At 43.7% G+C, this 11,418-nt stretch overlaps 1 protein-coding gene across 1 annotated transcript in view; it reads right to left on the reverse strand.

Moving 5' to 3' along the window:
- Positions 1 to 11,359, reverse strand: part of KDM1B (lysine demethylase 1B) — a 76,011-nt gene extending 64,652 nt beyond the window's left edge. The window contains exons 1-5 of the mRNA XM_006165507.3: positions 11,286 to 11,359; positions 6,793 to 6,891; positions 5,537 to 5,664; positions 3,778 to 3,867; positions 1,849 to 1,960 (exon numbers count right to left, since the gene is read on the reverse strand). Of these exons, the coding sequence (XP_006165569.1) occupies positions 1,849 to 1,960; positions 3,778 to 3,867; positions 5,537 to 5,664; positions 6,793 to 6,879 (417 nt within the window). The 5' untranslated portion in view covers positions 6,880 to 6,891; positions 11,286 to 11,359. The remainder of the gene's footprint in view (positions 1 to 1,848; positions 1,961 to 3,777; positions 3,868 to 5,536; positions 5,665 to 6,792; positions 6,892 to 11,285) is intronic.
- Positions 11,360 to 11,418: the final 59 nt, after the last annotated feature.

Below are 11,418 nucleotides of genomic sequence, written 5' to 3' on the forward strand. Positions count from 1 at the left end.
AAAAAAAAAAAAAAAAAAAAAGAGTGGTACTGACACATGTAACAATGTGGATGAACATCAAAATCAGGCTAAGTGAAAAGTCAGACATGAGAAATCATGTATTACATGATTCCATTTATGTGAAACATCCAAAACTGGTAAATCCATAAAGATAGAAAGCAGACTAGCAGTTGCAAAGCACTGGGAGAGAAACAACTGGGGAGAATTGCTCAACGGGTCCAAGGGTTCCTTTGTGGGTGATGAAAATGCTTTGTAATTATGTAGAAATCTTGGTTGCACAATGTGAATATATAAAATGTCATTGAATTACATGCCCTAAGTGGTTAATTCTATTATGTAAATTTCACTTTAATAAAAAATAATTCTAAGGGACCAGCAGATGGTGTAATGGTTACATTGCTGGACTCCCATGTAGTCGATCACAGTTCGAGTCCTGGACCTGGCAGCTTAAAAATCATGCCAAGCATGTGTGTGTGTGTGCTCAAAAATCTCAAGAGGAGAATGTAAGAGAAAGGACTATGGCATGGCTATCCTCTCTGTGGGGGATGACTTCTGGCTTCCTGTCTCTCTGGCAGCACAAGCATTCTACAGCAAAAATCTCTCTAAATAATAATAATAATTTTAAATGTGCACAGAAAAGCTCAGAATTACTTATAATATTTTAAGAAACAGCAAATCAGGGTGAGCACAGCACAGTGGCTAAGTAATTGGAGTCCCACATGGCCGACTGCAGTTTAAGTCCTTGACCTGGAGGTTTAAAAATCATGCTGGGTGCATGTGTGTACATTCCCAAGATCCCAAGAAGAGAAAGGAGGAGAAGCGATTACAGTGTGACCATCTCACTTTCTGTCTCTCTGGTGAGTGCATGTGCCCGATAACAAAAATCTCTGAAAAAATAATAAAGCATATATATCCAAAGTATAATTTTATTTTTATCAATAATTTTCCAGAGAGCATATGCACTTGCCAGAGAGAGGGGGGGATGGGAAGTAAGGAAGCATCCCTCCACCATGGAGGACAATCCTGTCTCTATTTCTCCTTCCTTTCAGGACTTTGGGCACACATGCACACACCTGGCATGTTTTTCATTCCACTGGGTCCAGGACTTCAATTGTGCAGTGCACTGGGTCTAAGACTTCAACTCTGAAGTCAGCCATGTGGGATCCAGCCACCTTAACCATCAAGTCACTAGCTGGCCACAAAGTATATTTTTAAACTTAATTAGGATATGTATATAGACCATGAAATTGTGTTTAAACAAACATAATACTAGGAACTGAAACAAAGATTATATATACCAGGACCAACAGATGGTATAATGGTTATGTTGCTAGACTCAACTGTGAGTCTCGGACCCAACGGCTTAAAATTTATGGCTGTGTGTGTGTGTGCATGTCCAAGATCCCAAGAGGAGCAAGGAAGAGAAGGGATTTTGGCGTAGACTTTCCTGGGGTGAGGGTGAAGTAATTTCTCTCTTTCTGTCCCCCTCTGTCTCTGTCTCTCTCTTTCCAGTGAGCACATGCATCCTATAGCAAAGAAAAAAAAAAGAAGCCAAAAACAAACAAACAAACAAACAAAAAACTCTCTTAAAGAAAAAAAAGATATGTGCCAAGCTCAGGCATAACTATCATCATTTGGTGGTGAGGATTTAGTTTTCTCTTTATACTATGTTGAGTAATCTAAGCTGTCCACAAAAATGAAAAAAATCTCATTTGCTTTGTCATAGAACATTAAATGTCGTAAGAGATTTTCTAACCGATATTTCTAAGCATCAATATTTGTATCCATTCCTCTTGCTTTTTACTTCCACAAAAGCCTTACTGAGGAACAGACTCTCATGATTCTTACCCAGTAGGGGAGCTGCTGATCTGCCATGAATGCTTTGGGACTAGGTTCTGTTTTGCCATTGCTAGTCCATATTTTCTTCCATGTGGTATATTTGTCATATCCATCTTTATGGCTGAAAAGCAATAAAAACACGTACATTGCACTGTAAGCTAATCAGGACAAGTTAGTAAATCTTATGTCCAAGACCTAATTCCTCTGTCGGCAGTTAAGAGATCGGGTTGGAATAAAATCAGGACATACATGATCTGAACTGCACCATCACTCAACTTCATCAGGCTGATATTTGCAGCCTTCCCCATGACGACACTAAAACACCTTTCTCCAGTGCACGGGGGACATTCCTCGTGACCTACTGCAAAACTTGACGAGGTTAAAGCATAGAAATAAAAGCATATCCTGGGACCAGCAGTTAGCGTAATGGCTATGTCGCTGGACTCCCACGTAGTCAACCGCGGTTCGAATCCTGGACCCGGTGGCTTAAACTCACACCGGGCGCGTGTGCGTGCATGCCCAAGATCCCAAGAGGAGAATGAAGGAGAAGGGATTGCAGCGTGGCCATCTCCCCTGGGGGGTGATTTCTTGCTTTCTATCTCTCTGTCTCTGTCTGTGTGGTGAGTATACGCGCCCTATAGCAAAAACCTCTCCAAAAAAAGAAAAAAAAAAAAGTATACCCTCAGGCCATTAAAGAATTAATCTAGAGAAGCTGGAAGGTACCATGGTGGTTAAGGATGCTGGACTCCCACATGGCTAACCGCAGTTCAAGTCCCAGACCTGGCAGCTTGTTTTCTCACTTTACCTCTCCTCTCCCTCTCTCACTCTGTCCCTGACTGGTCAAAATTAAAAATAAATAAAATAAGTAAATAAAGTTAAATAATTCTTTAAAAAATTAACCTAGGAACTGCGAACAAAAAAAAATTGTTACAGCTATCCCCAAAATTTAGAAGTTAAAACGTTTACTTCTAATTAACCTATGAATCGAAAAGATGTCTCAAAGGAAATGTAAAGTTATTTCTAGATAAATGAAAATGCAAATAAAAGTTATCAGAAATTTGTGGGATATATGAGGTCGTTGGGGAAGCCCTGAGGTATTTTTCTACATAAAAATACATCGTGACTTTCCCAATGACCCAACAGTTAACACCAGAGCTTACGGAGAAATCTACAGCATCAAATGCGTTTATTAGAAAAGAAATAAATAAATTAGGCTTACAACTTGGGAAATGACAGAGAAAACTGAACCTAAAGCAAGCAAAAGAAAGTAACTAATAAAGATCAGAGCACAAATCAATGAAATTGAAAACAATGAAACAGAACCAAAATCTGATCTTTGAAAAGATGAGCACAATTTCTAAGTCATTAACCAGCATCACTGAAGGAAAAAAAAACGAAAGACAACTAAGAATAAATAAGTAAATATTGGGACCAGCAGTTAGCGTAATGGCTATGTCACTGAACTCCCATGTAGTCGACCGCGGTTCGAGTCCTGGACCCAGTGGCTTAAACTCACAGCGGGCGCATGTGCGTGCGTGAGTGCCCAAGATCCCGAGAGGAGAATGGAGGAGAAGGAAATGCGGTGTGGCCATCCTCCCTGGGGGGTAATTTCTTGCTCTCTCTCTCTCTGTCTCTGTCTTTCGGGCAAGCGCACACGCCCTATGGCAAAAACCTCCCCAAAAAAGAAAAAGAATCACAGGGCAGTGCCTTGATTTTCCAGAACGTGCGGACTAACGAGAATAACTGCCTTGTGGCAGATATTTTTAAGCCCGCGGATAAACCCACATAAGCACGCACACAACTGCAGTATCAAAGATGTGGTCAAATCACAGCAGTCACAGCTGTGGCTGAAACAGTCGAGTAATACGGTGGGCCGGGGACTAAGCCTTAACTGCTAACTCTTCCCCCAGGAAAACCTCAAACAGTTGGCCAACAAACCTTCTGTAGTAATGGTCAAAGCATTCATTACAGAAATGCTCTCCGCAGGAGAGGTGATACCATCGGGAGGTGTAGCCATTTTTGGCACATCTGAAAAAAGCAAAAACATGTAGCTTTGTTAAGGAATGAGTACTTAACCTCTTTTAAACAAACAAAACATATTGTAGCAAGTACCTCCTACGAACCCACTTTGTACTGTCTCCACTCAGACACCTAACAACCATGAGCTAACAACACGGAAGGCTGGGACAGATAATTACACACAGTAACTCACAGTGAGGACTCAGGGGCTCAGACCAGTGGTCACCAGCCATGCTGGCTGCCTGGGGCTGAGGAGTTTTATTAAGACTCTTGGTGCAATCATAGTATTGTACGACATGATGCCACGAGCTGCTCGCTTGGCGTAAGCTGCATGTCTGTGAGGGAGAGACATGGTCTCCCGTGATAACGTCTGGCCAAGCACTGAAATGTGCATTAGTCTTGTCGTTTGTAAGCTGAACATCACAGAAAAACATAACCTGTCAAAGAGCTGATGGTGCAGTTACAGAACGAAAATCGTGCCACTAAGAACACAATCACCACCTCTTTGTTAAAAAGAAATGGGAACCGGTCCCATAGCCTAGTGGTAAGGGAGCCGGATCCCACATGGCTGACTGCATGGTCTGAATCCCAGCCCCAGCAGCTTGAAAAACATGCTAAATGTGTGTGTGCATGTCCCAAATCCTGACAAGGATAGAGAAACGGAGGGAAGAAACTGAAGCAGGACCACATCCCACTGAAGGTTGCTTTCTCTCTGGCAAGCATACAGGCCCTCAGCCAGTGGGATAGTGGGCGAGGCACTGGGCTTCCACATGTCTGACCATGGTTCAAGTCCTGGATCCAGCAGCTTGAAACCCACACTGGGAGCATGTGCTATGTACTCAAAATTCCAAGGGGGGTTGTGATTTCTCCCTATCCCTCTCACTGTCTCTCTCTGACAAGCCCACACACCCTATGGTAAAAACCTTAAAAATTAAAAAGAAGAAATGAGATTTGTTTTTCAAGATTGACTGCATCTTAGGCTTTAAGACTCTTCTCTAAAAATACAAAAAGATCACACTTGTGCCATTCCAATAAAAATGGTAAGACCCAAAGTCAGTCAGTGGCATAGGTGTTAAGGCGCTAAATCCCACAGGGCATACTGTATAGTTCAAGTCTTGGACCTGGCAGTTTGAAAAACATGCCAGACACAGGTGTGTGCATACCCAATACCCCAAAAGGAAGGAGAAACGAGGGAGAAGAGACCGTGGCGTGACCGTTCCCCATGGGGCTATTTTCTCTCTCTCTCCGGCATGTGCACACAGACTTTGGCAAGTTTTTGTTTCGAGTGGCAAACTCTCAGCTGACTGTACACTGTCTGTGAGGCTGTCTGTGTACAGGGAAGAGAAGGCTGGTCCTGTGAGGAAGAAGAGCAGCACAGGACGTCCTCCTAGAGTGGCTGGTGCGCTCTCCCTCAGTGCTGCCCACCCCACTCTCCACAGGCAGCCACCCTGGGCCGCCTCTGAGGACTCTGCTGAGCTGACTTGGGTGTGGTTTTCCCCATTAGCCCAGTGAGGGGCAGCCCGGAGGAGGGTGTGGTGTGCACGGAATGTCCTGGCAACGTCTCTAGTACAGTATCTGCATCTATTTTTAGGAAACTCTTTGAGGATGATGTTCCCACAAAGAATGCTCTCACTGGCAGAAGCACGAGTCCAAGACATCACCGCCACCCCCAACGGACCTCTCGGAAGCACTGGCGAAGCACACGGGACACGTGGCCGTGCAGCCTGCCTTTTCGCACTTCCTGTACTTCTTCTCTGACCCACCGTCCTCCTCCTCGTCTGCTGGCTCCGTTGCTTTCTTCTTTGCCTGAGAGAGAACAGCTGAGGGTAAGATGTCATGGATGACCAGGCTGCAGGTGATGCAAGGTCTACCACCGAAATCGTTTCTATGTTAGCAGAAGCTCGAAATGTGAAGGTCAAAACATCCTCGCAGTAGGTCAGGGGCCGACAATGCGGCAATCTCCTTGTGACCACATGCTGCAGAAGACTCACCGGCTAGACAGAGGCCTAGCCCTTAAACCACAGGTATCTGAAGAGAAAACTAAAATCCATCTCAGTTTTCTTTGGAAAAAGGGATAGCCATCAGAATAAAAGTCACTCTCACATTCAGATTTTTATCTTTGTTTACTTAGAATAGTTATATCTTCCCAGTATTGCAGATTTTAAAACAATCAGAAAAGCAATAATATAATTCCACTTATTTCCTTAAAAGGAAAATAAAGCTTTACAGAAAGGTGGCAAGGGGGCTGGCCCTGTTATCACGCAGTTAAGTGCTGTGCACTGGAAGTCAGATCCCACACGTCACTCAAATCTGGATCCCTGTTACTTGAAAATACAACCTGGCATGTGTGCACGTGTGCTCAAAATTCTGACGAGAAGGAGAAATGGAAGATGAATGTGTCCCTCCTTCCCCACACAAAACGGGAGTTAAAGACTATGGTGGGACCATGCCTAATGAGAGGATGCTTTCTCTTTCACTCTGGCAAGCACATATGTCCTCTGACAACCAAAAAAGAAAAAGAGACGCAGCCCTCCACAGAACACCCAGCCAACTACGAGCTGCAGTTTCTGTTTCTGTGAGTGCGACCTGGCCCCAGCTGGCCCCTGGAAGCAAGCACGCAGCTGCCACTCTCTGAACGCCGTGTGTGTGTGGATTCACACGCCAGGCCCCTACTGCAGCCCCCTCTGCCAGATACGCTCCTTCCATTGCTTTATCACTGCCCGATGACTGTACTGGGACGCTCTCCACCAGACAGCATGGACTTGAGCAGGGGAGCTGCATCTCTCATCTCTGATTCTCGACTCCAGACCCTGTGGGGGCCAGTCTTCCCTCCCTCCTCCCCTCCCTCTCACACAGTGAATGAAGGAAACAACGTTTTTCATCACAAATGAACATGCTCAGAAAAAGCGCCCTGGATGAATAAGCGAGTACTACCTGCCGACCGGAGCTCCTCAAAGGTAGGCTATCTGGTGAATGATCAAAAGGTGCCTTTTTCTTTGTCCTCCCCCGTAGGGTTGCCATTATATGAAAAACCTGCAAAAACAAAACAAAACACACACACACACAAATAAACTATTAAATAATAGAACATCTCATGTGTGACAGTTTGAGGAAAGTTAGTGTGGAATTTGGCAAGTAATCTGCATGCTCCACGGTCAGACTGCCTGAGTACAAAGCCAGCCCTTCCAAGTCCCTTCATGTGTCTCAGCCTCAGGGTTCTCCGATACAAAACAGCACAGTAAGAGCGCACCACGGCACCAGAGAGAAAGGAAACAGGATGACCTGGGTAAAACGCCAGGACTGGCATGTCGGTAGTCAATCGATAGTCATGAGTAGTGTGCACATTTAAAAGTGATAAACATACCACACGAAAGACCAATAAAGAATCACACGACTGCTTGCAAAATTCAATGAGGAAAAACAGCTGGTTCTTGTCTGTCATGTTGCTCTCCATCTCACTGTTCCTGAATTTTTTTTTTTTTGGAGAGATTTTCGCTATAGGTCACGTGCGCTCGCCAGACAGACAGAGAGAGACATAGAGACAGAAAGCGAGAAATCACCCCCCAGGGGGGATGGTCACACCGTAATCTCTTCTCCTCCATTCTCCTCTCGGGATCTTGGGCACGCACGCACACGCGCCTGGCGTGAGTTTTAAGCCACCGAGTGCGGGACGCGAACCGTGATCAACTACGTGGGAGTCCAGCGACATAGCCATTACGCCAACTGCTAGTTCCCTGTTCCTGAATTTTGCAATCTCAGTATATTTTAAGAAGAAAACGCATTCATTCTTAGTAAAACTCAACAAACAAATACCGGGCACATTCTCTAGCCACTAATGAATACAAGAATATGAATTAGATAAAAGAACTCATATCTTCTGCTGAAAGTTTTTTGAGTTCTCAAACTAGTCTAATAACAGCATGATTAAACAAACATTAAGAACTGCGGTCTACAAGAGAAATAATGCACAGTAACCATGACAGGTTAAGAGATATTAGAATTTTTTCCATTAAATTAGATAAGGAATGAAAACTGTTAACCTAAGTACGCAACAACATATCAATTCTATAATTATCACTCTTCTTCCCTGGTCCGCTGACTTACTATACATATATACCAATACACAAAATGACAGAAGGAGAAATAAACAGGACACATCTAAAGGTGAAGATAATTTCAGAGAGTTGCCTAAAATACAAACTCCATCTGTATAATCTTGATATTATTATAATCCTGTTATTTCATGTTATGGATTACCAACATCATGTGAATAAACTTTTCACCGATCACCTACAGTGACTCTGAGACATCCTGGTACTAATATCAAGGATGATCTCCCTTTAACTGAGTCTTTACTTTCTCAGAAGCAGTATTATGTCAGCTGTAAACACACAAACTGCACATATTCTGAAATGCATTATAATTCTGTAAGCCTTAAGTAAATTGCCTTTAATTCTATACCATGCATTACACTGCGGGGTAAACTGCTAACAATGTTAAGAGTATACTACCTACCTATAATTTTATAGCCAAAGGATGCTTTCTGCATCTCACGAGTATTTTCAAAAGGCCATCTACTCTAATAAATCTCTCTGTACACACACGCCAATATAAATTCAAATATACAAAGACGTAAATCTCTTCACTTATATAGAAGACATATATTCCACATTATTCAGAAAATGAACCATAAATATATGTAAATATAAATGTGAGCAATATTTGTACTAAGAACTATAGCAAAAATATCTGAGGTCCACTGTGGGGTTTGGGAGCATAAACGAAGTCAACCTGGGCTCATGAAACCTTTGACCCAGTCACTTAGGAATGCGCTCATTCCAAAATATAGCAGTTTCCAGAAACTGTGTCAAACATTTTCATTGAACTGTATACTGGAAAATGTGTATTTCATGCAATAAAGAATAATAAAATTCAAGACATGGTGAAAGAGGAAATGAAAACATTAACTATAAAAGGTACTATTAAGGGGCCAGCAGGTGGTATGGTGGACAAGGGTGCTGGACTCCCACATGGCCAACCACAGTTTTTGAGTCCCAGACCTGGTGGCTTTCTCACTTTCTCTCTCTCTTTCTGTCCCTCTCTGATCAAATTAAAATAAATAAATAAAAATTATTTTTTTTAAAAAAGGTACTATTAAATTTGATTAAAGGGCTTTTTAAATGTCATTATTTCCAGAGAGCACGGGCAATCCCCAGAGACAGAGAGAGAGGAAGTGCCCCAGTGGGGTGCGGTCACAGACCCCTTCGGTCTCTCCATTTCTCCAGTCTCTCCATTTCTCGGTCCTGCTGCATCACTGAAGGTTTTAAGGTAGGACTCTCTACCTTTAATTCTACACTTGAGCGTTTTGCATCTCTATCCTTTTTTTGCACTTACTTTCTGTATTTCTACCGTGGCTGGGTCCTTAAGTCTTAAAATTAAGGGACCAGCAGGTGGTGTGGGGGTTAAGGTGCTGGACACTCCCACATGGTTGACCATGGTTTGAGTCCTGGATCTGGCAGCTTGCTTTCTCACTTTCTCTCTCTAGTCAAATTAAAATAAATGAATGAATAAATTTTTTTTTAAATAAAGCTTTTTAAAAATTAAGGGGAAAAATTGTTTTTAAAGTGGAAAAGACTAAAATTGTGCATTCAAATATCTGAGAAACATTCATCAAAGTGTCACTAAAATAATTAGAATACTGAAAGTGTTTTCCCACCAAATTCCTCAAATAAACACACCTAAGTAAATATAATCAACTTGTTTCTGGTTCAATATTATTTTTATATGAATATTAATACTTAATTACTTGATTTTTTAAAAGTGTTTTCTGTATATAGACAAGAGTACTTCAAAAAGTTCATGAAATGCAATGTAAGGATGTTTATCTTGGTGAAAAAAATTTTGAAGTTCATAGATAACTTTTGCACAATACCCATTTTCCACAAACTTTTTGAAGACCCTATAGTATAAATATCTACACTTCTATTTTAGTAATTCCTAGGATTTTTTCTTTTTCTTTCTTTCTTAGGATTTTTGCTATAGGCTGGATGTGCTCATCAGAGACAGAGAGAAAGCAAGAAATTACCCTTGGAGGGGGGATGCCAATCCCTTCTCCTCGGTTCTCCTCTTGATGTTTCATGCACACACGCACATGCACCCAGTGTGAGTTTTAAGCCACCAGGTCCAGGACTCAAACTGGGTCCGGGACTCAAACCTCAATTGACTATGTAGGAGTTCAGCAACATAACCATTATGCTATGCCATCTGCTCGTCCCAACTTCTCGTTTTTTTGTTTTGTTTTGTTTTTAAAGAGCTTTTTCCTACAGTGCACATGTACTTCCCAGACAGAGAGACAGAAAGCAAGATATGACCCCCACCTGCGGAGGGGGGAGGACCAACCCTCCACTCAGGTCAGGGAATCGAACCCTGGTCAACTATGAGAGTCCAGCAACATAACTACTATGCCATCTGCTGATCCTAACTCCCTAAAGCAGCATTCTATGAAAAATATATTTTTTAAAACACACTCACAGAACTTATAAAACTATGAATCAAAAAGACTCCAAGTTAGAATTAAAATTCAGGATGGAGTCAGCATAATCTCTAAACATGAGAAAAACTACCAGAAACTTTCTGAGACGACAGCAGCAGGAACTTCCCTATAGGCCGCGTAAAATAGGAGCCGAACCTTGCAACTCCCATCCTAATCGAACGTTCAGAAACAAAGGTCCAAAACAATAATTCAACACGAACTATTCAATATTCGACATCCAGTTCAACAATTCAATATGGAAGCCCCAGTTACCTAGAAGTCGTTTGTTCACTAATGATACTTTTTCTTCCTGGAAGACAATCATTGACGGTCATTTCCTCATGCACCACTTAATAAAGAAAACTTCCCTCCCACTCGCCTTTTTGTCCTAAAATAGATTAAAAATCAAAACAAAACTGGCAAGCCTGGAGCGGTGAGCGCACGTGCAGAATGGGGCTTCCCCACCTCCAGTGGTCTGTGGAGTCTCAAGGCTCACCCAGGGGACCACTGGGCCTTTGGGTGGCTGGGTTCTAGACCCTCGCACCCCAACTTTCTACAGCTGGGCCTGCCTCTTCCTTTCTGTCTCACCTGCGGCCGCCAGACGGTTGTCCCCAGCGACTCTAGCCAGACGGCCCTCCGAGTCCGCGATACCGGGGAGTTTCCCAGCAACCGGCGCAGAGTGCCCGCCGGGCCTCCCCGGGCCGACGCCGGGCCGCAGGACGGCCGAGCACCTGCCGGGATGTGCGGGCTCCGCGCCCACGGCCGGCGAGTTCCCAGGCGGACACCCGCTCACGCGACAGGCTCTGGCACTCCCAGAGGGAGCCCCAACGCCCCGCCGCGTTCCCTGCAAAGCCTGTTCGGTGTCCCCCAAAGTGGAGCAGCAACACCGGCTCACCTGGGCGCGGAGGAGGTGCGAGGAGTCTCGGGGAGTCGGCACAGCTGCAGAGGAAGCACCGCAGCGTTAGGAGGCCCGCCGCGCCGCGACGAGTGGGGGAACCCACCGCCCGACACCCGGCCGAGGGCTCCCC

The sequence above is a fragment of the Tupaia chinensis genome, unplaced genomic scaffold, assembly GCF_000334495.1.
Source record: "Tupaia chinensis unplaced genomic scaffold, TupChi_1.0 Scaffold143936_1, whole genome shotgun sequence".
In the NCBI taxonomy this organism is placed as follows: domain Eukaryota; kingdom Metazoa; phylum Chordata; class Mammalia; order Scandentia; family Tupaiidae; genus Tupaia; species Tupaia belangeri.